Source organism: Bos indicus, chromosome 3 (assembly GCF_029378745.1).
Source record: "Bos indicus isolate NIAB-ARS_2022 breed Sahiwal x Tharparkar chromosome 3, NIAB-ARS_B.indTharparkar_mat_pri_1.0, whole genome shotgun sequence".
Lineage (NCBI taxonomy): Eukaryota > Metazoa > Chordata > Mammalia > Artiodactyla > Bovidae > Bos > Bos indicus.
The window spans coordinates 69,482,260-69,510,003 of NC_091762.1; the positions used below are offsets into that span (position 1 = coordinate 69,482,260).

The window sequence follows — 27,744 nt, forward strand, 5'->3', positions numbered from 1 at the left end:
TTTAATTTTATTTAGCCAAGGATCATAGGACTCTCCCAATGCCTCCTAAATGATAAAGTCATTAACTATTTATTGATTGTTTATAATACTGGAATATTAAGCCCTGCAGTACTGAATGTTATGGGAGCTGGAGATATGTAGTGAAAAATACCAAGGCCACTGTTCTCATAACATTTACACTCCCTGGGAGAAGAAAGACAATAAAAAGAAGTGACAAATGTGTGTAAAGTATACTGATTTGCATTAAATACTATGGAGAAAAAAATTAAGCGAGGTAAGAGTAATTTTTTTTTTTTTTTTAGGATAAGAGTAATTTGAACAAATTACCCCAGCATAGCTCCACTGTAATAAAATATTTCTATTCTTGTCCTTTCTATTGTCAAGAAATTTGCTAATAATAAACTCTGATAATACACTGAGACTCCATGACTAATTACACATAATTGGTTTCTCCACTTTTTCACATACTACAGAGAACAGACTATGATTCCAGTAAATTTGGATCATGCATAGAGAAGATTTCAGATAAAAATAATGCATGGAAATAGACACTGACATCTTGTTTGCTGCCAGAAACCACAATTAGTGGCTAGCAGAGTGTTGAATTAGCCTGTGGACATATGTATGAGAGTCTTGAAGCAAAGTAGTTTTAATCAGGGGTGACTTTTAACCCTATTAGAATTTTTACAACTTATTGTTCAATTGCTCAGTCATGTCGATTCTTTGCGACCCCATGGACTGCAGCATGCCACGCTTCCCTGTTTTTCACCATCTCCCAGAGCTTGCTCAAACTCATGTCCATGGAGTCAGTGATGTCATGCAACCATCTCATCCCCTGTTGTCCCCTTCTCCTCCTGCCATCAATCTTTACCAGCATCAGGGTCTTTTCCAATGAGTCAGGTCCTTCTCATCATGTGGCTAAAGTACTGGATTTCAGCTTCAACATTAGTCCTTCCAATGAATATTCAGAATGGATTTCCTTTAGGATTGACTAGTTTGATCTCCTTGTAGTCCAAGGTACTCTCAAGAGTCTTCTCCAACATCACAGTTCAAAAGCACCTATTCTTCAGTGCTCAGGTTTCTTTATGGTCCAACTCTCACATCTGTACAAAACCATAGTTTTGACTAGACGGACCTTTGTTGGCAAAGTAATGTCTCTGCTTTCTAATATGCTCTCTAGGTTGATCATAGATTTTCTCCCAAGGAGCAAGCATCTTTTACTTTGATGGCTGCAGTCACTATCTGCAGTGATTTTAGAGCCCCCCAAAATTAATTCTCTCATTGTTTCCATTGTTTCCCCATCTGTTTGCCATGAAGTGATGGGATCAGGTGCCATGATCTTAGTTTTCTGAATATTGAGTTTTAAGCCAGCTTTTTCATTCTCTTTCACTTTCATCAAGAGGCTCTTTAGTTATTCTTCGCTTTCTGCCATAAGGGTGATATCATCTGCATATCTGAGGTTATTGATATTTCTCCCTGCAGTCTTGATTCCAGCTTGTGTTCCATTTAGCCTGGCATTTTGCATAATGTATTCTGCATATAAGTGAAATAAGCAGGGTGACAATATACAGCCTTGACGTACTCCTCTGCCAATTTTGAACCAGTCTGTTTTTCCATGTCCAGTCCTAACTGTTGCTTCTTGACCTGCATACAGATTTCTCAGGAGGCAGGTCAGGTGGTCTGGTTTTCCCATCTCTTGATGAATTCTCCATAGTTTGTTGTGATTCACACAGTCAAGGCTTTGGCAGAGTCAATAAAGCAGAAGTAGATGTTATTTCTGGAACTCTTCTGCTTTTTTGATGATCCAGAGGATGTTGACAATTTGATCTCTGATTCCTCTGCCTTTTCTAAATCTAGCTTGAACATCTGGAAGTTCATGGTTTACGTACTGTTGAAGCCTGGCTTGGAGAAGTTTGAGCATTACTTTGCTAGGGTGTGAGATGAGTGCAATTGTGTGGTAGTTTGAACATTCTTTGGCATTGGAATGAAAACTGACCTTTTCCAGTCCTGTGGCCACTGCTGAGTTTTCCAAATTTGCTGGCATATTGAGTGCAGCACTTTCACAGCATCATCATTTAGGATTTGAAATAGCTCAACTGGAATTCCGTCACCTCCACTAGCTTTGTTCATAGTGATGCTTCCTCAGGCCCACTTGAGTTCACATTCCTGGATGTCTGGCTCTAGGTGAGTGATTACAGCATCATGCTTATCTGGGTCATTAAGATCTTTTTGGTGTAGTTCTTCTGTGTATTCTTGCCACCTCTTCTTAATATCTTCTACTTCTGCTAGGTCCGTACCATTTCTGTCCTTTATTGTGCCCATCTTTGCATGAAATTTTCCCTTGGTATTTCTGTTTTTCTTGAAGGCAGCTCTAGTCTTTCCCATTCTATTATTTTCCTCTATTTCTTTGCACTGATCATTGAGGAAGGCTTTCTCATCTCTCCTTGCTATTCTTTGGAACTCTGCATTCAGATGGGGTGTATCTTTCCTTTTCTCCTTTACCTTGAGCTTCTCTTCTTTTCTCAGCCATTTGTAAGGTCTCCTCAGACAACCATTTTGCCTTTTTGCATTTCTTTTTCTCAGGGATGGTCTTGATCACTGCGTCCTGTACAATGTCACAAAGCTCTGTCCATCGTTATTTAGGCACTCTATCAGATCTAATCCCTTGAATCTATTTCTCACTTCCACTGTATAATCATAAGAGATTTGGTTTAGGTCATACCTGAATGGTCTAGTGGTTTTCCCTACTTTCTTCAATTTAAGTCTGAATTTGGCAATAAGGAGTTCATGATCTGAGCCATAGTCAGCTCCCGGTCTTATTGACTGTATAGAGCTTCTCCGTCTTTGGCTACCTAGAATATAATCAATCTCATTTCAGTGTTGACCATCTGGTGATGTCCATGTGTAGAGTCTTTTCTTGTGTTGTTGGAAGAAGGTGTTTGGTATGACCAGTGTGTTCCCTTGGCAAAACTCTGTTAGCCTTTGCCTTGCTTCATTCTGTACTCCAAGGCCAAATCTGCCTGTTCCTCCAGGTGTCTCTTGACTTCCTACTTTTTCATTCTAGTCCCCTATGATGAAAAGGACATCTTTTTTGTGTGTTAGTTCTAAAAGGTCTTGTAAGTCTTCATAGAACCATTCAACTTCAGCTTCTCCAGCATTACTGGTTGGGACATAGACTTGGATTACTGTGATATTGAATGGTTTGCCTTGGAAATGAACAGAGATTGCATCCAGGTACTACATTTTTGGACTCTTTTGTTGACCATGATGGCTACTCCATTTCTTCTAAGGTATTCTTTCCCAGAGTAGTAGATATAATCGTCATCTGAATTAAATTCACCCATTCCAGTCCATTTTAGTTCACTGATTCCTAAAATGTCTATGTTTACTCTTGCCATCTCCTTTTTGACCACTTCCAATTTACTTTGATTCATGGACCTAGCATTCCAGGTTCCTATGCAATATTGTTCTTTACAACATTGTTCTTTACTTCCATTGCTAGTCACATCTACAACTGGGCATTGTTTTCACTTGGGCTCTGTTTCTTCCTTGTTTTTGGAGTTATTTCTCCACTCTTCTCCAGTAGCATGTTGGGTACCTATGAACCTGGGGAGTTCATCTTTCAGTGTCATATCTTTTTGCCTTTTCATACTGTTCATTGGGTTCTCAAGGCAAAACTACTGAAGTCATTTGCCATTCCCTTCTCCAGTGGGCCACGTTTTGTCAGAACTTTCCACCATGACCCGTCCATCTTGGGTGGCCCTACATGGCATTGCTCATAGTTTCATTGAGTTAGACAAGGCCGTGGTCCCTGTGATGAGTTTGGTTAGTTTTCTGTGATTGTTGTTTTCATTCTGTTTGCCCTCTGATGAATAAGGATAGCACTCAGTGCATCTAACTTAATTGTTCAACATTCATACCCAGTGCTTGATGCTAACTGATCATGGAAACCAGGACTGTCCTTTCTGTAACCTACCCAATTCCTACCATCTGTGTGTGTTTCTAACTCTGTGCTCTTTGTGTGATTCCTAGCATTTAAACCATTCTACTTTTTGTGTTCATAGCCTGTCCATCATTTAAAACCCTATTTCAGTGCTGCTTTCTTTTCTCTAACTGCGTATCATGATTTCCTGTTACACTTGTTTGAGTCAGACAATGACTACTGATTAAGGACTGTTTATTTACTACAGTTTCTGTATATTTCACTTTAACACTTTAAGAACACTTATTTTTTCATGGTTTTGTTCTTGTAAGACTTATCAATAGATAATAGACTTTGTGTGAGAAAGTACATGTCTGCACATCTAGCACAGTGCCTGGAAAGTTGGGAATTCTTGAGTGGCTATCATTGAGATTATCTGAGTTATGTTATTATAATAATAATGATCTGTTTTATCTTTTGATTTTGGGGGAAATGTGTGACTGAGATCACTCTGCACTTTCCTTCTCTTTGGTTGAGTTTGATTACATGTGAATGTGTTTTTCTCAGAGTAGTCAGTATTGGTTTTATGACAGTGCTTCAATATTGAAGTCTCAGACTTCCCTGGCAGCCCAGTGATTAAGACTCTGTTCTTCCACTGCAGGGGTGTTGGCTCAATCCCTGCTTGGGGAACTAAGGTCCCACATGCCATGTGGTGCAGTCAAAAAATTAAAAAAAAATATTGAGGTCTCAGGGTCTACATTGAAATATCAAAAAATCATTAATGATAGAAGGAATGTGTACATAGTTCATGTCCTGTAGTTCTATATAAAGCTTGGGGTTTCTTTGACTATGATCTTTACATTTTTTTGTTTTAAAGCAGCTAACCAACCAACACTGTTAAGGCAGTGTTTATATATGTATGTTTCCTTTTCTCTGAGTGGAAGAGCAATTCAACATTGTGCAGCCTTTGTGCTCATAGATGATAAAGGGCAGTGAATTGTGCTTGTCTTGAATACCCTCTTCTGTTGGTTTCAGTACAAATGTAGTATCTGTGCTGGTTTCTAGGCAGTAGTCTGAAACTTGGAGCAGAAAATAACTGATATGTCTGCAGAAACAACACACTTAATCTTTGGTAAAGTAATTTGAAAATTTGTGTTACATTTTATCAAGTGATAGAAATTTTAGATAGTATGTTTCTAAAACTTGTCAGGCATAAACTATAGTTTTCTTGCTCTTACTTGAACATCTTGCTCAACTATTTTGCTGTTACTTCTAGAGAAGTAAAAAAAAAAAAAAGAAAAAAGAAAAGAAAAAGAAAAATGTGAAGGAAACAGAAATCAGAATTGGAAGGACATTTGTGGTGCAAATTATATACATCTACCCTTGTACTTTCTACTGTTTCCCCATCTATTTGCCATGAAATGATGGGACCAGATGCCATGATCTTAGTTTTCTGAATGTTGAGCTTTAAGCCAACCTTTTCACTCTCCTCTTTCACTTTCATCAAGATGCTCTTTAGTTCTTCTTCGCTTTCTGCCATAAGGGTGGTGTCATCTGCATATCTGAGGTTAGTAATATTTGTCCCAGCAGTCTTGATTCCAGCTTGTGCTACATTCAGCCCAGCATTTCTCATGATGTACTCTGCATATAAGTTAAATAAGCAGTGTGACAAATATACATCTTTGACATACTCCTTTCCCTATTTGAAACCAGTCTGTTGTTCATGTCCAATTCTGTTACTTCCTGACCCATACAGATTTCTCAAGAGGCAGGTCAGGTGGTCTGGTATTCCCATCTCTTTCATAATTTTCCACAGTTTGTGGTGATCCACACGGTCAAAGGCTTTGGTATAGTCAATAAAACAGAAACAGGTGTTTTTCTGGAACTCTCTGATAATCCAGTGGATGTTGGCAATTTGACCTCTGATTCCTCTGCCTTTTCTAAAACCAGATGGGGAAATGGTAAAAACAGTGACAGACTTTATTTTTGGGGGGCTCCAAAATCACTGCAGATGGTGACTGCAGCCATGAAATTAAAAGGCACTTACTCCTTGGAAGAAAAGTTATGATCAACCTAGAAGGCATATTAAAAAGCAGAGACATTACTTTACCAACAAAGGTCTGTCTAGTCAAGGCTACGGTTTTTCCAGTGGTCATGTATGGATGTGAGAGTTGGACTATGAAGAAAACTGAGTGCCGAAGAATTAATGCTTTTGAACTGTGATGTTGGAGAAGACTCTTAAGAGTTCCCTGGACTATAAGGGACAGTCCATCCTAAAGGAAATCAGTTCTGAATATTCACTGAAAGGACTGATGTTGAAGCTGAAACTCCAAAACTTTGGCCACCTGATGGGAAGAGCTGACTCATTTGAAAAGACCCTAATACTGGGAAAGATTGAAGGTGGGAGGATAAGGGGATGACAGAGAATGAGATGGTTGGATGGCATCACTGACTCAATGGACATGAGTTTGAGTAAACTCCGGGAGTTGGTGATGGACAGGGAGGCCTGGTGTGCTGCAGTCCATGGAGTTGCAAAGAGTCGGACACGACTGAGCGACTGAACTGAGCTGAACCATAGTACTTAGGGCTTCCCTGCTGGTTCAGGCAGTAAAAAATCTGCCTACAATGCAGAAGACCCGGGTTCAATCCCTGATCGGGAAGATACCCTGGAGAAGGGAATGGCAACCCGCTCTAGTAGTCTTGCCTAGAAAATTCCATGGACAGAGGAGCCTGGTGGTATAACATTCATGGGATTGCAAAGAGCTGGACTCGACTGAGTGACTAACACTCTCAGCATACTCATTGAATTGCTATTATATGTGATTTTTTTTTTTTTTTTGGAAAGCAGGAATTCTGCTTTATTTCACTTCCGAACCTAGCACAATGCATGGCTCATAGGTGCTCAATAAATGGCTGCTGAATTTATGTTTTTGGAGTAGGCTAATATATTTGTTGTTGTTTAATTGCTAAGTCACATTTGACTCTTGCAACTGCCTTGACTGTAGCCCACTAGGCTCCTCTGTCCTTGGGATTTCTGAGTCAGAAATGCTGGAGTGAGTTGCCATTTCCTTCTCCCGGGGATCTTTCTGACCCAGGGATTGAACCCAAGTCTCCTATATTGGCAGGTGGATTCTTTACCACTGAGCCACTAGGTAAGCTTGGGCTAATATATAATGAAAATTTAATAATTTAGACTGAAAAAGTGAATTCTTAGTTTAACTCACTGACCACAGATTATATATTTATAGATTTATAAATAGCAATAAAAATGTCTATTGTCTACTGAATTCTTGGGTGACATCCAGTTCAGGTGACCGGAACACTGACACACACTGCGTGCATAATGTGTATGGGTTTGACCTCGTGGCTGGGACTTATAAATAAGTCTGGTTTGGATTTCAGTTATTGTGGAAACACTTAAGGCTTATAAATGTGAATCACGTCCTTTTCTTTCCTTGTTTTAAAATGTTATTAATATTTTCCTAGAGGTGATATTCTGCCTGTCTTGCCACTTCTTTACACCTAGATAATAATACTTGTTGAATGTTAAAAGTGCCCTGATGGATCCCCAGAAAACTTTCTAGGTATGAGATATGTGGAAACTGGAAATTTCTAAATCACAGGAAACCACAAGATGTATAGCTATTGATTGGAAAGTATGCAAAGTTAAGCTATAGGTCACTGTATTTCATTCCTTCCTTCCACATACTCCTTCCACTTAAGGAAAAACAGAAAAGCTTTTTCCTTAATTGTGTTTACTCTCTCAAAAGATGTATGTGTCACTTACCAATGCCTACATGCGTACCGTATTCCATACCCTATGATGTCCTCATCCTCAGGATGAAATGTCTGCCCCTTGCTTGTCATATTAAGATGCCTTTGGGGAAGAATTTATGGACAACTTTATTCATATAAAAACAGGCTTGGGAAATAAGTCTAGATCAAAGTTGTCTCCACCTCTTAGTACTTAAGGCAGGAATTGCTCCTTTGGCCTCCATCTATAATCCCCTTCTTCCTAGCAGCTTTCTGGTGGCCATTTGACACAATTCTGGCGAATAATAAGCAAAAGCCTCTGGGTGGGGCCTCTGGGGAAGCTGGGAGATTCAGTGAGTAGACCCTTCTGTCTTTTCCCACTTCACTCTTTCTTGCTTCTTTCCGCCTGAAGTCCTCTGATGCCTGAAAGTGCAGAAGCTACCATGTAACTAAGAGGCAGTAGTCACACAGTGGTGCATGTTGGGGTGGAAGGAAGAACAGCCTTCCTATATCCTTGTCCACATTGTTGTTTTGTTGTGGTTTAGTTGCCAAGTAGTGTCTGACTCTTTGTAACCCCATGGCTTGGCAGCTCAAAACACACCAGATTATCCACCTCCAGCCCTCTTGTTTTTGTTGTTGTTTGTTTTTAATAACAATGACCATTTATTGTTTAAGCTGCTGAAAGTGATTGTTATATTCCAGTTGAACATACTTCTAACTCGGTCCTCAGTTTCCTCATTTATAACTTGGGGATATTAAAACTACCTACTTCATACTATTGATATGTGAATGAAATGAATTAAGTGAGAGGCACAGCAAAGTGCCTGGCTCAGAGTAAAACTAAATAAGGTTTAGATATAACATCATTATTCCAACCTGAATATTTTCTTCATTATATTTGTGTTAGAAATTTATGTTACAAAATAGATCATATGCAATTCAGTGCAGCTTTATCATAATCTTGTCTTCTTTTCTGAAGATTGTTTTTAGCATTTTTAAGAACAGTTTTGTTGAGGTATTACTGACTACAGTGAACTGTGCATATTTAAAATGACTGATATGATAAGTTTGGATGTATGTATTACCTGTGAAAACAGGTTGTTGATATTTCTCCCGGCAATCTTGATTCCAACTTGTGATTCCTTTTGCCCGGCATTTCACATGATGTACTCTGCATATAAGTTAAATAAGGATAAAGTGAAAGTGAAAGTTGCTCAGTCATATCTGACTCTTTGCAACCCCATGGACTGTAGTCCATGGAATTCTCCAGCTGAGACTATTGGAGTGGATAGCCTTTCCCTTCTCCAGGAAATCTTCCCAACCCAGGGATTGAACCCAGGTCTTCTGTAGGTCCCCTGCATTGCTGGTGGATTCTCTACCAGCTGAGCCGCAAGGGAAGCTCAAGAATACTGGAGTGGGTAGCCTGTCCCTTCTCCAGAGGATCTTCCCGACCCAGGAATTGAACTGGGGTCTCCGGCATTGCAGGTGGATTCTTTACCAACTGAGTTATCATGGAAGCCCTTTAAATAAGGAGGGTGACAATATACAACCTTGTCACACTCCTTTCCCAATTTTGAGCCAGTTCGAGTATAAACTAATTCTATTTGGAGGAAGAGTGGTCTAAAGTTTAGACCATCACTATAATCAAGGTAATGAATATATCCATCACCCCAAAGACTTCGTCACATACATTTGGAATCCCTTCATTCCTTCACTTCCCACCTCTCTCCCCTCTGATGACCACTTGTATGCTTTCTATCACTATAGATTATTTTTCAGTTTTTAGAGTTTTATATAAGTGGAGCCATACAGTATGTCCTTTTTTTCCCCTTTTTTTTTCTGAGAGGGATGATTCAGGCCTCTTCCACTCATCGTAATTATTTGGAGATTCATCCATGATTTTGCATGTTCAATAGTTTTTATTGTTGAAATAGCATTCTATGGTATGAATACACAGACATTTGTTTTTACCTATTGATGAGGAACTTTGAGTATTTTTAATTATTTTAAATTAAAATATTAAGTATCTCTGTCCTGAAACACTTTGTTTATAACTCTAATGGAACATTTCTCATAATGTGTTAAACTAGGTTGTTTTCATACATCCTCCATTAGACTATTCTTGTCCTTCAAGTAGGGGAACTGTGTATTTTTCGTCTTTGCTCTCCCAGCCCCTAGTCTAGCAGTATAGTTTCAAATTGGTACTTCATGTAAACAACCCTCTTAGGTGAAGCCCAGGCGTTCTCTTCCTCCTGTATTGTCTTCATTATCACCATTTACTCATTCAAAAAGAAAGTTGAGAGATGTTTGTTTGCTGCTTTTTGAAAATATACTTTGTCTATGTATAATTCATACACAATAAAAGTCACCATTTTTTTAATTTAAAAAATTTTATACAATTTCTAAAGGTTATACTCCTTTTACAGCTATTACAAAATATTGGCTATATTTCCCACGTTGTGCAATACATCCTTGTAGCCTGTCTTACACACAATCGATTGTACCTCCCATTCACAGACCCCTAAGCTACAAACCACTAGTTTGTTCTCTATACTGTAAGTCTGCTTCTTTTACGTTCACTAGTTTGTTGTATGTTTTAGATTCCACATATAAGTGATACCAGGTAGTTTTTGTTTTTCTCTAACTTATTTCACTTAGCATCATGTCCTCCACGTTCACTCTTGTGTGTAGTCATTCAGTCATGTCTGACTCTTTGTGACCCTGTGGACTGCAGCCCACCAGGCTCCTCTGTTCATGGGGATTCTTAAGGCAAGAATACTGGAGTGGGTTGCCATGCCCTCCTCCAGGGGATCTTCCCAATGCAGGGACTGAACCCTGGTCTCCTGTACTGCAGGTGGATTCTTTATTGACTGAGCCACAAGGCACAAGTTCACCTGAGTTGCTCCAAATGGCAACATATTATTTTTTTTGACTTAGTAGTACTCCATTGTGTATAGTTGTTAAATTGTGGTCAACTCTTTTGCCACTCCATGGGCTGTAGCCCCCCAGGCTTCTCTGCCCATGGAATTCTCCAGGCTTCTCTGCGCATGGAATTCTCCAGGCAAGAATACTGGAGTGGGTTGCCATTTCCTTCTCCAGGGATCTTCCTGATGCAGGGACTGAATCTGCATCTCTTGCATTGGCAGGTGGTTTCTTTACCACTGAGCCATACACACACACACACACGTTTGTGTGTGTGTGTGTGTATGTATATATGTGTGTGATATATCTATGTATATATGTATATTAATGTGATATATATATATATATATAAAAGCTTCTTTAACCATTCATCTTTTGATGGACACTTAGGTTGCTTCCTAAGTGTCTATCAAATAAATAATGTTGCTATGAACATGGGGAGGCATGTATCATTTCAAATTATTGTTTTTGTTTTTTTTCAAACATATACCCAGGAGTGGAATTGGTAGATCATACGGTAGTTCTATTTTTAATTTTTGAGACCCTCCATACTGTTTTCCACAGTGACTGCACCAATTTACATTTCCATCATTAGTATGTGGAAGTTCCCTTTTCTATACATCCTTACCAATATGTGTTATTTGTGTTCTTTTTGATGATAGCCATTCAGACAGGTGTGAGGTGATAGCTCACTGTGATTTTCATTTGCATTTCCCTGATGATTAGTGATGCTGAGCATCTTTTCATGTGTCTGTTCGCCATCAGCTTTCCTCTTTGGAAAAATATTTATTCAGTTCTTCTGCCTCCTTTTTAATTTTTTGCTCTGTGGCATGGCTTGCAGGATCTTAGTTCCCTGACCAGGGACTGAACCCAGACCCTGGTAATGAAAGTGCTGAGTCCTAACCACTATACTGCCAGGGAATTCCCTCCCCATTAAAAAAAATTTTTTTAAATGTTGCATTGTATGAACCATTTATATATATTGAATATTAATCCCTATCAGTCATATCATTTACAAATATTTTCTCCCATTTAGTAGGTTGTCTTTTTGTTTTGGTGGTTTCCTTTGCTGTGCAAAAGCTTTTGTTTATCTAGGTCCCATTTATTATTTGCTTTTATTTCCTTTAGGAGATGGATCCAAAAATATTGCTGTGATTTATGTCAAAGAGTGTTCTGCTTATTTTTTCCTCTAGGAGTTTTATACTACAAAGCTATAGTAATTAAAACAATACGGTACTGGCATAAAAACAGACTGATAGATCAATGGAACAACATAGAGAGCTCAGGTATAAACCCACACTTATGGTCAATTAATCTATGACCCCAGAGGCAAGAATACACAATGGGGAGAAGACAGTAATTTCAATAAGTGGTGCTGGGAAAACTGGATAGCTACCTATAAAATAATTAAATTAGAACATTCTTTAGCACCATATTCAAAAATTTGTTGTTCAGTCACTCAGTTGTGTCCGACTCTTTATGACTCCATGGACTGCAGCATTCCAGGCTTCCCTGTCCCTCACCATCTCCTGGAGCTTGCTCAAACTCATGTCCATTGACTTGGTGATGCCATTCAACCATCTCATCCTCTGTTGTCCCCTTCTCTTGCCTCAGTCTTTCCCAGCATCAGGGTCTTTTCATCTATTGATATCTTAGCTCTACCTTTTATTATTTTTAGTGATTGTCTAGGGCTGACAATATATATATCCTAACATAGCATAGTCTGTGTGTTAATAAAAGTAATATTCTACCTTTTTGTGTTTCCTAAATCCTTTACATACATCACATTTCTCATTTCACAAATATAATAATGTTAATCAGAATTATTCCATTTACACCCTTTCCTAAATTCACTTTTCCATTTAAAATCACTCAAATGATTCATACCAGGATTATCAATGCACGCTCAAAACCATGTGGTGAAACGTAATTGGGAAAAGGGACATTTACAGTGTCAGACTATCACTAGATCTTTTTTGACAGCAAAAGAAAAACAACATCTTTATATTGGAAAGACCTCACAAATTCAGGACAACTTGAGTTTGTTATGCCCTCATTTTTAAATTTTTTCTTAAAAGAGTAAATGGCATTTCTGGAAAGATCCATAAAATACTATTAAGGGACCATCTTTGTGGAAGGTGACTGGACACCTAGGGTGGGAAGGAGATCAAGTTTTCAGTGTTCATCTTTTAAAAAATCATTTTAACATACCACATTTTCAATTTAAAAAGAGAATAAAAAATAAAGCAAGTATGTTAGTGAAAAAAAAAAAAATCACTCAAATCCCCCCCCCCCGCCCCGACCTTTTTTTTCTGGTACTAAGTTACCTCCTAGAAATTAAAAGGCGCTTGCTCCTTGAGTTGCTCTATGACCAACCTAGACAGCATATTAAAAAGTAGAGACATTACTTTGCCAACAAAGGTCCCTCTAGTCAAAGCTATGGTTTTTCCAGTAGTCATGTATGGATGTGAGAGTTGGACTATAAAGAAAGCTGAGTGCTGAAGAATTGATGCTTTTGAACTGTGGTGTTGGAGAAGACTTTTGAGAGTCCCTTGGACAGCAAGGAGATCCAACCGGTCCATCCTAAAGGAAATTGTCACACGAGTGTATGTTCCTCAGTTCTTTGTCTCGTCACAACAAAGATTTGGAGCAATGGACATTAAAGCCCTCGGCGTGTCACAGCTCTCGGGTCTTGGACAAACTGTGCTACAGCTCTTTGGCAAATCAGTGTTACAGCTCTATTTTATTTAGAAGATAGCAGGAGAGAGAGAGAGACAGAGAAAGAAAAGAGCGCACGCGTGCGGGAGAGTCCCTGAGAAAGCGCTTTGGCTCCTCCTTTTATATGTTTTTTCCTCCACCTGGGCCTGCCCTATGCAAATTGGGCTTAGCCAGGAGTGCTGTTTGTTCTCTCTGAAGTCTTCACTCTGATCCTCGGACCTTCCTTTGACCTTCCTTGTCTTTTAGCCACCACCATTTTGGACTCCTTTTTCCTATTCTACCTACCTAACATTTCCCCCTCAAGAGACAAATCTTTGTTGTGATGAGACAAAGAATCGAGGAACATACACTCGCGTGACAGGTAAATGCTTTGTGCTTTCTTTTCCTGAGAGGTTATTAGTATTCCTATAAGACTCAGTATCCAACCTTCTGTTTCTGTGTCCAGTCAATTCAATAATAAATCTTTTTCTGACTCTCCTTCCTTCCCCTCTTTGTTCCTTCTTCCCAAGATTTTGTTCCCTGAAACATACTTCTTTGTCTTAGGTTCTGTATTCTGAGGAACCCAGGCTGAGAAAATACAATTATTACCTGTACAACAAGTACAATGCCCATAACTTCCTCCAGATCAGTGATTTTTTTTTTCCAGACATCTTAAGGCAGTACTTTATTAAGCCCTAAAATATGCAGCTGGTAAAAGTAGAGCAATTCTGATTGGAATGAGAATGAGGCTGAGGTTTTGTAAAACAAAAACCAATATACTAATTAAGCTGTGAACTTCATGAGAATTAGAAAATGTCTTATTAATCTTTGATTCCTAAGAACCTGGTATAGGGTCTGGCTCCCAGCAGGTAGTCAATAATATTTATTCCATTGAACTACATTTAATTGAGGGAAGCTAAAGTCTAGACAATATAAATAATTTTATTTAGTCTATAGTGATTATGGATATAAGAACAAAACAAATAGAGTTCTAATACTTTTTCTGGAAACATAAGGTTTATTAGGAAAGGCAATAAAATGTTTTCTGCAAGCTCAAGTTTTTCTATTCTTGACTTTATATATTAATTTTCAGGTGGATTTTCAGACTTATGTATTATGTCATCAGTAATAAGTTGAAATAGAATTTTTAAAGATCCTCTACATGCTTGAAATTGTTTATTAATAAAAGTGAAAGGGATGGGAAAGTTATTTATAATTACTTTATTCTAATCAGTGTGGGAAGAGTGAGATAGTAAAGTAAAGCTAACATATAGAAAGTAAAGATACCACTACAGAATCAAAGAGCCACAAATGGAGCCTCTTCTTATATACTGTGTTGATAGTCAGTATTGAAGGGTGTCATCATTTCTTAAGCATGACAAAAAATCCAGAGGGATAGATTTCTTGAATTAGTTATTGTGAACAAGATTTTCTGAGCATTCAGAGGTGGGGAGAAGTGAAAAAAAAAAACTGACCTGGAAATTTATGCTCTTAAATAATTTAGCAGGATATAGTTTTATAAGACAGAGAAGGCAATGGCACCCCACTTCAGTACTCTTGCCTGGAAAATCCCATGGACGGAGGAATCTGGTAGGCTGCTGTCCATGAGGTCGCTAAGAGTCGGACATGACTGAGTGACTTCCCTTTCACTTTTCACTTTCATGCATTGGAGAGGGAAATGGCAACTCACTTCAGTGTTCTTGCCTGGAGAATCCCAGGGACAGGGGAGCCTGGTGGGCTGCCGTCTATGGAGTCGCACAGAGTTGGATATGACTGAAGTGACAGCAGCAGCAGCAGCAGTTTTATATGAATAAGGTATTTTATCAGTTGGTTCATCAATTCACCTACTCACTTACCCACCCATTATAATGGTGTTAAGATTGGCATTTAAAAAGCTTCCATGAGAATCTGTTCTTTACCATCAATCAATGAATTTTTAAAATTATGTTTCTTTAAATAAGAACTTCAAAGTTTTATGGATAGCAAGTTAGTGACTGAGTTTCATTTCCTTTATTGTTAACATTGGATTTATTTATGAAAGTTGTTAGGAAAATATAGCCTTAAAATACAGCTATTCAATCATTCAGCATACATGTCAGTAATACATACTTTGTACTGAGTGCTGAGGATTCAGTGGTAAATATAGTTAAATATATTTCAGAAATGGAAGGAACACCAAGAGATGTTATAAGAAGAGCTGGTAAGGCATAGTTACTGTCTATGAGACACAGACATAGAGAAAGGTTGTGACTTGTCCAAGGTTACAAAGCTTGTAAATTATTCCTCAGAATATATAAGGTTATTTTTAGGTATAATTTTGATTTGCATGAATCTTCTAAGCAGCACTGAATTATATCTATGAAGACAGCCAATGGCAAAAGGATCGTTGCACAAATGAGAAGCCACTAAAAAAAAAAAAAACCAGTACTCTTTTTAAGAGGAAAGGGTTAGGGCTTCCCTGGTATCTCAGATGGTAAAGAATCCACCTGCAATGCAGGAGATCTGGGTTCAATACCTGGGTCAGTAAGATCTCCTGGAGAAGGGAATGGCAACCTACTCCACTATTCTTGCCTGGGAAATCCCATAAACAGAGGAGCCTAGTGGGCTACAGTCCTTGGGGTTGCGCAGAGCCAGACATGACTGAGGGACTAAAATATATAGGATGGAGTGGGGGGAAAAATTTAGGGTCATTTTAGTTCATCTAAAAAATTTTCAAATGAGTCTTTTCCCCATTGTGTTGCATATGGCTTAAAGAGTTGAAAAATAAAGTTTATTGAGAATCTAAAATGTGTTAGGTACTTTAATATCTATTAACTCATTTAATATTCACAACTACACTGTGAAACATTGTATCATTAAGTATGATTAGCTGTTTCAGCTTGGTGTCAGAGGGTGTATCCTTCCTTAGTGATCATCATTGTGCAGAGTCTGACACACACACTCATGTTCAGGAAGTGTGCTATTATGTGGTCATCCAGAGGTTAACAGGCCCACGCAGATTGGTCCCTTCTCACCAAACTTATGAGTCTGACTATAAATCAGGACATCAATTTACAAGTCTCTATGAGGAAATTAACTGCCAAGTAGACTAGATATTCATGTCAGCTTGTCAGAACCTTTTATTCCCTGAGGAAAAGAACACTTGGGAAATTAAAGACAGGAGGATGCCAAGGAAGTAAAAATTAGAAGAAAGTGAGTTGGATGCTCTTAATAAGGAGAGTGTCATGCAGTTACTGGAGCTCAGTGTTCCTTCTCTGCCACTGGAATATACTTGCCTGGCTGAGGAATCTGAATATTATTTTTACCCAACCATATTCCTCAGTCAATATTGTCTACAATCACGGCCAGTTGTATACTCAGGCACAGTAAGAGAAAATAGATAGGGAGAGCCTTAAACTTTGTTCCCCAAAGTCCTCTAGTTTGGGCCACGCATCTGCAGGTGCTAGAAGAAGGAACAGAGAGGCAGTTTATGGATTAATTATAAAAATCAGGACAGAGATTATGACAGTGATAATCTCAGATAGTGATTCAAGATTTATTACGTATTAGAAATTGTGCTAAGAACTTTATATCAGTTACCTAACTTAACTCTCATGACAACCATCTCCAATGAACCCTTAATATTCTTGTTTTATATAGATGAGGAAACTGAAGTTTAGAAATGTTAAAAAATAATTCATTGGAAAGTGGGTAGTCCAAACCAGTGGATTGGGGGCATCTCAAGGTTAGGGTGTCCAAAGTTGACATCTTCATTTCTTCTTAAAACACATTCTTCTTCCAGGTCTGAAACCTCTGGGTACTAGGTCCCTCCCTCCATCTCTCCCTCCCTCCCTCCTCCTGTTCTTCTCTCTCTCTCCCTACTTCTATCCTTCCTTCCTTCTCTTCTTCACTCCCTCCACTCTCAGTTCCTCACATCAGAAAATACAGTAAATTTTACCTCCAAAATACATAGTGGATCTTTTCCCTTTCCTTCACCTCTCCAGTCGCCACCCTAATCCAGTTACAGACCACCTCCTGCAGTTGCTAGGCTCCCCCCACCCCACAAACCAAGCATTGTCCAAAGAGTGGTATTTTTCTTTAGATAGGTAAAATTTATGTAACATGAAGTCAGTCATTTTAACCATTTAGGAAGTATACAATTGAGTGGCTTTTCATATATTCACAATGTTTTGCAGCCATCACTACTAGCTAATTCTAGAACACTTTCAAAAAGAAACCCTGATCTGTTAAACACTTTCCACTCTTCTTCCCCTGAACACCAGTGATCTGCTTTCTGTCTTCAGGAATTTGTCTATTCTGGACACTTCATGTAAATGGAATCATATTTGTGGCCTTTTTTAAAAAAAAAAATTTGTGGCTTTTGTGTGTGGCTTCTTTCGTGAGAAATGTTTTCAAGGGTCATCCTCGATGGAACATGTATCAGTCCTTAATTCCCATTTATGGCTGAGCAATATTTTATTGTATGAATATATCACATTTTGTTTATTCATCAGTTGATGGACATTTGGATTGTTTCCACTTTTTGGCTATTATGAATAATACTTCTGTGAACATGTTTTAACACCTGTTTCAACTCACTAATCTTTTAAAAATGAAAATCATGTAGTTATCCTTATTTAAAATCCTTCAGTAGCTTCTTATTGCAATCATATCATAGTCCAAGTGGCTTATTTTTCTAATTTTAATTTTTTAATTTATTTTTGACTGTGCTGGGTCTTTGTTGCTGTGCGTGGACTTTCTCTAGTTGTGGTAAGTGGGGGGCTACTCTCTAGTTACCGTGTACAGGCTTCTTGCTTCAGCGGCTTCTCTTTTGTGGAGCATGGGTTCAATTCCTCTGCAGCACCTGGAATCTTCCTGGACTGGGAATGGAACCCATGTACGCTGCATTGGTAGGCAAATTCTTAACCACTGGACCACGAGGGAAGTCCCAAGATGTTTTCTTTTGGCCCACTAGGGTCTTCCTGCTGTGCCTCTTCTTTCTTATTTAAGCATCTTTCCTCTTCCCTTAATATGTGGCAGCCGCGCTTGCCTCCATTTCTTTCAGCTTCTCAAGCCTGTTTAGAGTATTCACACCTACTGTTTTATGCATTTCACACCTGAAATGCTCTTTGCAGTACTTCACATGGCTAGTTTATTTCATCTTTCAAATCTCCATCCTTAATGTTGCCTTCCCTGAGAGGTTTTCCCCTAACTCTGTTATTCCCTATTTCCTTCTAATAGTTTCCCACCTTACGATTACAACGTTCTTTTTACTCTGTCACCCTCACCAGAATGTAAAGTTCCTTAAGGTCAGGAATTAAAGTGTACCTGTTTTCATCATTAATATTTACACTGTGCTTAGTGTACTACTTGACATAGAAGAGGCACTTCATAAATGTTTGAATAAATGAGAAAGATCACAGATGTTGGATGTAAGATAGAGTAATTCAGTGTTTAGTGACAGAGGTATGCATGCATGCTAAGTCGCCTCTATGCAACCCCATGGACTGTAGCCTGCCAGACATCTCTGTCCATGGGATTCTCTAGGCAAGAATACTGGAATGGGTTGCTATGCCCTCGTCCAGGGGATCTTCCTGACCCTGGGATCAAACCCATGTCTCTTATGTCTGCTGCATTGACACGCAGGTTCTTTACTATTAGTGCCAACTGGGAAGCCCTAACAGAGGTACACTGACAAAAAAGAGCTAGGTGGTACAGGATCTTCAGTTATGCTAACATTTGAAAATCTCAGCAGGTGAGTGTTCAACAGAGCAGGTCAGTCATTGGTTCAAGGTGGAATATGAACTAAGATGGGAATCTAGTTAAGGAGTCAGAGGAAAATCTCTGCATGTAAAGTCAGAGTTCAGGAAAAAAGAGCATGGTTAATTTGATGTCAGTTCTAAACAAACTGACTAAATTTCCTTAAATATCAACTGTCTAAAATCAGAATTGGGTCTTGAAACCAGCCTGGGACTATGCTCTTCAAATCATCAATCTCTCTTCAGCATTTTTAATTAATACATCATCTTTATCTACTTGATGTGAATAGATTGTGGCCAAATAACCTCATGTCCCCTTGCCTTCTGGATATGACCACCGAGATCTGAAAATCTATGATCCTCCATGCCATAGTTTCCAAGTTCCAAATGATTTTTTCACTGTACACAATTGATGTTGGCTCTGAAGTTATATGTATTTGTGGGTCCTTTCAAAGTGGCACTGCTTGACTTGAAAAAACAGCATATTTCGGAACACATAGCCCTTAATCTTAAGGCTAGAGATATAACTTCAGAAAAAAAGAATTTGAGTAATACTTAGTAGCAGGATTTCCTAAATTGTTTTTTAATATGGTAGTTACTTAAAGGTAAATGCATAGGTTTACAAAATCATCTAACTTTAGAAAGTTAAGATCCAAAGTATTAAGATTTTCTTTATTTGATCTTCATCGTTGAGTAGGCTTTACTCTAGTTGTGGCAAAGGGCAGCTATTCTGTGCGCAGGCTTCTCACTAATGTGACTTCGCTTGTTGCAGAGCACAAGCTCTAGGGCATGCGAACTTCAGGAGTTGAGACACGTGGGCTCTGGTTGTGGCTCCCAGGCTCTGGAGAACAGGCTCAGTAATTGTGGTGTATGGGTTAGTTGCTCCACAGCACATGGGATCTTCCCAGATCAGGGATCGAACCTGTGTCTCCTGCACTGGCAGGCGAAATCTTTACTACTGACACACCAGAGAAGCTCCCAAAGTTTTTTTTTTTCCCCCCACTAAAGTTATTAGATGAGTCTATTCTCTGAGGATTTCATTTTGATTTTTGTCTGAACACAAACTTAAGCTAGTAGAATAGAAGTTTATTGGTACCTGAATTGCAGGATTAGACTAAATCTTTCTTATTCTTCACTGTGCAATGAAATGTGATAAAAATGAGTCTGTACAAACCAGAGATATGTTAACAAGATTCTTAGACAGGAATTAGACATTTTCCATGACTGATTAGGTAGCACTGTAATGAGACAGATCTAGTCTTGGATTACAATTAGAAGTTTGAAGAAAGAGTTGGAAGTCTTAAACAAATTTTATGAAGTACAAAAATAGTTAAGTGCAGCAATATGAAATGTCAGCTCTGGGCTTCTTAACATGTAGCTTTGAAAATGAAAAGTTAAAGAAAAATGTGGTAACATTTAAAAATCTAAAAATAATTTTTGAAACAAGTCTTGAATTTAGACATACTTGTAAGGAATAAAAACACAACTCAAGGAAAAGATATTTAAGGAAAAGAATGGCTACATAAGCAAATGTAGAAGGAATAATGGAAGCAGAAAATCGCCATTTTGCAAACATTATTGTAACAATGGATTCAGAAGAATAATCCATGAGTATTAAGCTTGAAGAGGAATGGGATATTTATGTGTCATCAGAGTATCTCCTTAGAGATTACCTACTAATTACAAAGCAAGAAAGGGTAACTTGACAGTGGAGAAACTTGACACTACTTTATTGAGTGATCCAAGTTAACATCATAATGATGGAATAAACTGAGTTTGATTCCTGACATGATACACTGAGAAAGTCACAACACCATTTCAATAGTATTCTTGCCAAAAATGCTTAACTTGAATCTAATCATGTGGAAACATCAGACAAACCCAGTTGCTAGTTTATTTATCTGTGGTCATGTAGAGAATGTCCTTGTTCTTAGGAAAGAAGAATGAAGTACTTAGGGATAAAAAGGCATGATTCTGCAAATAATTCTCAAATGGTTCAGGAAAAATATCTTGTGGATGTGCATGTGTTTGTGTATGTGGATAGAAAGAGATATATGGCAAAGTGGTAATGGTGAATTTGATTGAAGGGTATACAACAGTTATTTGTTTTCTTCTTCCAACTCTTGTGTAAGTTTGAAATTATTTCAAAATAAAAAGTTAAGGAAATAAAAAGAGCGATTAATAATAATCTGCCTGAGAAAAGGTGTTCTTTCCTTCCTGAGTTACTATCAGTGAATAGAAAGCACTGGACAGTGCCAAAGTGAAACTGTAGACTCTGTGAGGCAGAGCTGATGGCAGAGTTGGTAGATGAACTTGCAGTATTATTTATTAGTAGAATTTGGAAAACAAGGTTGAGCTTCTTATAACTATTTCTGAAGATTGTCACCTTATGTGGATAATTCAGTTCATTTCGTAGATATCAGTAGGGCTCCTATTATATTTCAAAACCTTTGCTAGACGCTGGGGCTCCTGTGATGACTAACTCTCTTGTTCTCAGGTCACTGACACTTGGGAAGGGGGGACAGCTATAAAAAACAAATTTAATATTAGACAGTAAAAGTAAACATAGATGAACAGATGCAATAATTATGATGGTATCGGGAGGAGGGGTTGGTGTGGTGGAGGGAAATGACAACAAGGCCCAGGAGTTTTCCATCTGGTGGAGGGGGTGGGACGGATGGAGCAGAGAGATTCCTGGCAATGGGAGCAGTAAGGACAGAGGCAGGAGATACAAGAAAGGTTGGGTTGTTTTGGGGACTCAAGTAGTTTGTTGGTGTTGTGTATATAGCTTTCTGATTTTCAATTTGTAATAATAAAGCATTAGCTTTGAGTTTAATTATATAGTTATGAATATTGATGACACTAAAACAGTACAAAATAATTAAAGCCAGAGAACATACAATATAAAGTAAACCTTTCAGAAACGGTTCTTATTTTGTATTAGATAGCATTAAAAAAAAAAAAACTTGGATTCCTTTTGTTTAAAAATAACTTGGGATTCCTTCTGCAAAACCTTTTGCAGCTTTTGTCAAATTTGAATAATATATGGGCTCTTTTTTAAGGAAAGAAATTCCCATTATTCCCAACAAGCACATCTTCAGCTGCTTAGTGGCTGGGGGATCAGAGTTTGAGAATGAAAATGCCTTTCCATTACAAATTGCTACTAGAAGAAGATATTTTGTTTTCAATTGGCAAAGTGTTTTGGATTATCAAAATGAAAACAAATCAAATAAACTGCAATAGGCAAATGGTAAAAGATATTTGCAGTCTTTGAGTTGAAAGCTGAGTATTCTTCATATGCAAGCTTTACACAAATTTGTAAGTAATGCATTCAGACACCCTGAGTACATGGGCAAACAACCAGATGAATAATTATAAAAGATGAAATAAAAATGACTAGTAAGCATTTAGAATGTTCACCTTCCTGGTAATTTAAAAAGTAATTTATAATGAGAGACCATTTTTTGACCTATAAAATTTGTAGATGTTTTTAAAATGTATAACCTGTGTTGATGAGAATTTTTAATAATAGAAAAAAATTATAAGCAATCTGTCTATCCAACAGTGTTAATGTGTGTTGATTAACACACGTTAATGACATTTCCTGGTCATTAAAATGTTGTTTTTGAGAAATTTTAAATAATAGAAATGCCTGTGCTATCATACTAAATGTAAGAAGCAGTGAACAAAAAGTATGATTTCACCTAGTCAAAATATACATAGAGGATTTTGATAACATCTTCTATTACCATAGTTTACTTATCAGTAGGAAAACTGGGTGACAGAGCATACAGGAACTCTCACTACTATTTTGCAGCTCTTTTGTAAGTCTAAAATTATTTCAAAATAAAAAGTTAGAAAACATACAGAGAAAAAGGACTGATAGGAAAAACAACAAAATCTTTGTAGTAATCTCTACATGGTGAAATGGGTTTTTTCCCTTTCATTAAAAAATGCTTTTCTCTAACATTTTTACCAGTTATATGCTATATCATCATCATCGTCATCTCTCTCTCTCTCTCTCTCTCACACACACACACACACACTCCTTTCCCTAAAATTAGAACAACACAAAAGCTAAACTCGAAAGAAAAATGCCATCTACCACAAGCAATTTGTTGATCAGTGTGACAGCTAAGCATAAAAGCAGAAATCTGCTGAAAAAGGGTGCGTATAGGTGGAAGGTAGTACAGAGGTATCAACTGCTTAGAGATGCACTTAACAGGTGGATGTGAACTATGAGAGTAGATAATAAAAATAAGGATGGAGATAGATTTAGGAGACTGTGGCACTGATAATTTTATTTTAGTGGTAAAGGAGATAATGAAGTCTTCTCAAAAGAGAGTAGATACCCGCAGTATTTTATGTTAGAAGAGAATTAGGCTAATTCTCTAGATTTCTGCTGCTGCTGCTAAGTCGCTTCAGTTGTGTCCGACTCTGTGCGACCCCATAGACGGCGGCCCACCAGGCTCCCCCGTCCCTGGGATTCTCCAGGCAAGAACACTGGAGTGGGTTGCCATTTCCTTCTCCAGTGCATGAAAGTGAAAAGTGAAAGTGAAGTCGCGCAGTCGTGTCCGACTCCTAGCGACCCCATGGACTGCAGCCTACCAGGCTCCTCCATCCATAGGATTTTCTAGGCAGGAGTACTGGAGTGGGGTGCCATAGATTTCTAGGAATCATAAATCATAGTAGGTTATGGGAGTATTCCCTTAAGGTTGGTTTTTAATAAGTTAAAATCATTTGCTGTAGGTAACCATCTTTATACTTGTTTTTATCACAGACTCTGTTCTAAGCAACTCAACTTTGCACTGGTTCAGGTCTTCTGAAACAACAGCCTCTTAATGACTGACAAAGGTAACCACCTAGTCAAATTAAGTCCTTCTTGATGTAGATGTCTGTGTAAAATAATATTGTTCTATATTAAATAAGGACAAATAGAAAAATGAAAACATAGTATGGTGTCACTAGGAGCTGCGCCTGAAACACTGCAGCATTGTGGTTCTCAGTGGTTTCCTCTCAAGACCTCTGAGATGCAGGCCATCCTCCTTCCATGCCTGGGGGCTCCCCATAGCTGTGATTCTGAGGAAGTCATGGTGCATATGGGCTCTGTGGTTTATAAAGAGCACATCCTCAGGCAAACTTAAGTCACTTCTGAAACTGCCCCCTTTCTCCTGCTTCACTCCCTCCACCTCAAGAGTTATTGCTAGAATCAGAATCCTTGACATTTTCTTGAAGGATTATTCTTCTCAGCCCCCTTTCTCACTGGGAAGCCAGAGCTCTTTAAAGCAACCTGATATCAGAAGTTGTTCCTTCTAGAGGGACTAAGAAGCACTTTACATTTTGACCCTGAGTTCTACTATTTCTGTCTTCATAATTAGGTTTTAAGCCCTTGGCATTGAAAGATCAGGTCTTATCTATCTTTTTACCTTCTTCAGGGTTAGCCTTTAACATTCAAAAAGGTAGTTACTTAGTAAATGTTTGCTGAAAATGATTACTGTTTTCCTTAAGGGCAGATTTTGTTCCCTCATGAAAGAAAATCTATTTATTGCTATGAAAAAAATGTTGTATAAGTACAAATTAAAATGAAAAATATAGAGTTTGTAGCTTAAAGCTAAGCTGCCGCTTTGATCTTTGGCTGAGTATTTTAAAAAGATTACAAGGGTTATTAAAAATAGGATCTAAAGGTCTAACAAGACCTAAAAATGGGCCCAAGAATGTGTCTAAATCTGCTTAGGCTCCTGAAGGCTGCAGGCACATTGTAGTATGTGGGCGTCACTGACACGGACCCCTGCTCCATGAATATGTCCTAGGGGACCCTCTACCCTCTGAGTGTGGACTGCAATTGTTCCTCAAGTAGGAGATGACAGATTTAAAGAACAGTTTCTTTTATGCAGATATACAGTATTATTAACATTCTTATGCTGGTGCAGATTACTTCATTGTTTAGGCTTATTTGTTCCTTTGTCAAAGAGAATAACAGTCACCTCCTAGACCAAGGTAAGGATCAAATGGACACAGTGTCTGAGAATCAGTATGTATATGTAAATAAACAGTAGTTTGTATTTTATTCACAAATTGAAATTCAGAAGTAGGTTACAAATGTGTAAGTGTATTTGAAATAGCATTACTAGGGTTTTGTGATACCTTAGCTATATTGTGGTTTATACTGGCATGTAAACAGCAGGACATTGCTACCATGTCTAACAATGTTTGAGGGAAAGCAGTTCCTCAAAATCACATAACTGGCATCCTCCTAGAGTTTTGGAACCATGATGTACTTGTAGGATGAGTGGTGACAGTGAACGTGTCAGTTGCCCAGCCGTGTCTGACTCTGCGATCCCATGGAATATAACCCGCCAAGCTCCTCTGCCCATGGAATTCTCCAGGCTAGGATACTGGAGTGGCTACCTGTTCCCTTGTCCAGGAGATCCTGACCCAGGGATCGAACCCCAGTCTCCCACACTGCAGGCAGATTCTTTACCATCTGAATCACAGGGAAGTCCAGGTACCCAGTTCTTTTCCTTGTTGCTCATTTGGTATTTACCACCCTTCCTGAATATTAGCAATTACATAAACTAGAAGAGGCATCACAACTTTCACCATCAGAAAAAAAACATTTTTTTCACAGTAATATCTGCTTTTTAAAACTTCTTCTAATTGATGTTTCTGTTGGCCTTCATTTAGGGTCAGGTAACTTGCAGGCCTTTGACAAATTAATGAGTGACATTCTCTTTGCCATTTATGTTAGACTCCTTGGGCATGAGTCATTACTCAACTCTAATCAATTTTTTTTGCAGGATTTACATGTGTAATAGATTAAAAAATGTGATCAGAAAAATCATAGAAAAGAGTATAGATCTTGGTAAAAACTTTCCATCCATAGGACAACATTTGCATGCTTGTTAGAGTAGAACACAGAAGTTACAGCATCCCCAGTGACACCACTATCAATAGAAAATATTCAGTAAACATAAAATTACCTGTGAAGTTATGCTAGGTGTCATAATATGAGAATCACTTTGAGAACAGTGATCGGGAATTACATATATAGACTTATAGATGGAGAGAAGAAAAGCAATAAGCAAATATCTATATATGGGCATTGTGGTTTTCATTATGTAGAAGTTACAACCTAAATTTTGGAATGTTGTTGTTGTTCAGTTGCTAAGTTGTATCTGACTCTTCGCAATCCTATGGACTGCAGCACGCCAAGCTTCCCTGTCCTTCACTGCTGCTGCTGCTAAGTCGCTTCAGTCGTGTCTGACTCTGTGCGACCCCATAGATGGCAGCCCACCAGGCCCCACCGTCCCTCGGATTCTCCAGGCAAGAACACTGGAGTGGGTTGCCATTTCCTTCTCCAATGCATGAAAGTGAAAAGTGAAAGTGAAGTCGCCCAGTCGTGTCCAACTCTTAGTGACCCCATGGACTGCAGCCTGCCAGGCTCCTCCATCTGTGGGATTTTCCAAGCAAGAGTACTAGAGCGGGTTGCCATTGCCTTCTCCACTATCTCCCAGAATTTGTTCAAACTCATGTCTATCGAGTTGGTGATGCCATCCTATCATCTCATCCTCTGTCGTCCCCTTCTCCTCCTTCCTTCAATCTTTCCAAGCATCAGGGCCTTTTCCAATGAGTCAGTTCTTTGCATCAGGTGGCCAAAGTATTAGAGCATCTGTCCTTCCAATGAATGTTCAGGGTTGATTTCCTTTAGGATTGTCTGGTTTTATCTCCTTGCAGTCCAAGGGACTCTCAAGAGTCTTCTCCATCACCACAGTTCAAAAAACATCAATTCTTCAGCCTTTTTTATGGTTCAAAATTTGGTATGTGGAAAAGGTTAATTATGTGACCGAAGTAGAGATTAGAAATAAAGTTTAGGACTTTGATGTCTTGTCAGTTTCATGCATAATAATGGTAGTGTTACTGTGAGCTCTTGAGTTAGCCAGGGCAGAAGTCGTTTCAGTGTCGGCAGCCACCAAGGCAGGATAACAGGACAGTGGCAGGGACAGTGGTGACTCTTTCTCTTTGGAGTGTGTTCTTCAAGGCTGACCCAGACTCTGGTTAGGCCTGGTGCTAGTACCTGAGGCAAGGTAATGCTGCTGCTGCTGCTGTTGCTAAGTCGTTTCAGTTGTGTCCGACTCTGTGCGACCCCATAGATGGCAGCCCATGCCTAGCACTACATTTTAGGATGTGCCTCGGGCTCTTGTACCTGTGGGGAGGGTCAGGGAGAGGAACACCATCATTTTTACTCGTGCGGCTCCAGGGCAATGTATGTCTTCAGGGGCAATAAAGAGGAATGCCGGTGCTAGAGAGATAACCAAGATGAGACTTGGGGAAATGATATAGCACCCAAAATTGCCTCAGAGATGAATAATAAATTCAGTCTGAGACTGTTGTAAATTTTGTTTCCAAGTGCATATAAGAGCAACAAAGCCAGTAGATGTTTAAATGGGATTTTCAAGCTGACAGTTTATCCAGACTTTATACTTTAGCTTAAATGGGAGTGCCTCAAGTCACTCCTGATTCATTTCTGCAATTGAAAAGGAATCTTTACAGTATGTTTTAAAGCCACTGAGGATTTATTTGTATTAACATTTTAATTTTGCTAAATGCCAATAAAGGCTATGCCTTATATTCACTTTTCTGTTAGGCAATTGCTTGAAAATGTGTCATTGTAAAATTTAAGAAATGTGTAATTTACTAGTATGTCCAGAAGCC

At 38.6% G+C, this 27,744-nt stretch overlaps 1 protein-coding gene across 3 annotated transcripts in view; it reads left to right on the plus strand.

The window, feature by feature from the left end:
- Positions 1 to 27,744, plus strand: part of SLC44A5 (solute carrier family 44 member 5) — a 431,009-nt gene that overhangs the window by 57,152 nt on the left and 346,113 nt on the right. The window contains exon 2 of one of the 3 annotated variants that reach the window (XM_070786303.1): positions 23,813 to 23,886. The exons of the other annotated variants lie outside the window; for them this stretch is intronic. Coding sequence (XP_070642404.1) covers positions 23,874 to 23,886 — 13 coding nt within the window. The 5' untranslated portion in view covers positions 23,813 to 23,873. The remainder of the gene's footprint in view (positions 1 to 23,812; positions 23,887 to 27,744) is intronic. 3 annotated transcript variants of the gene reach the window in all.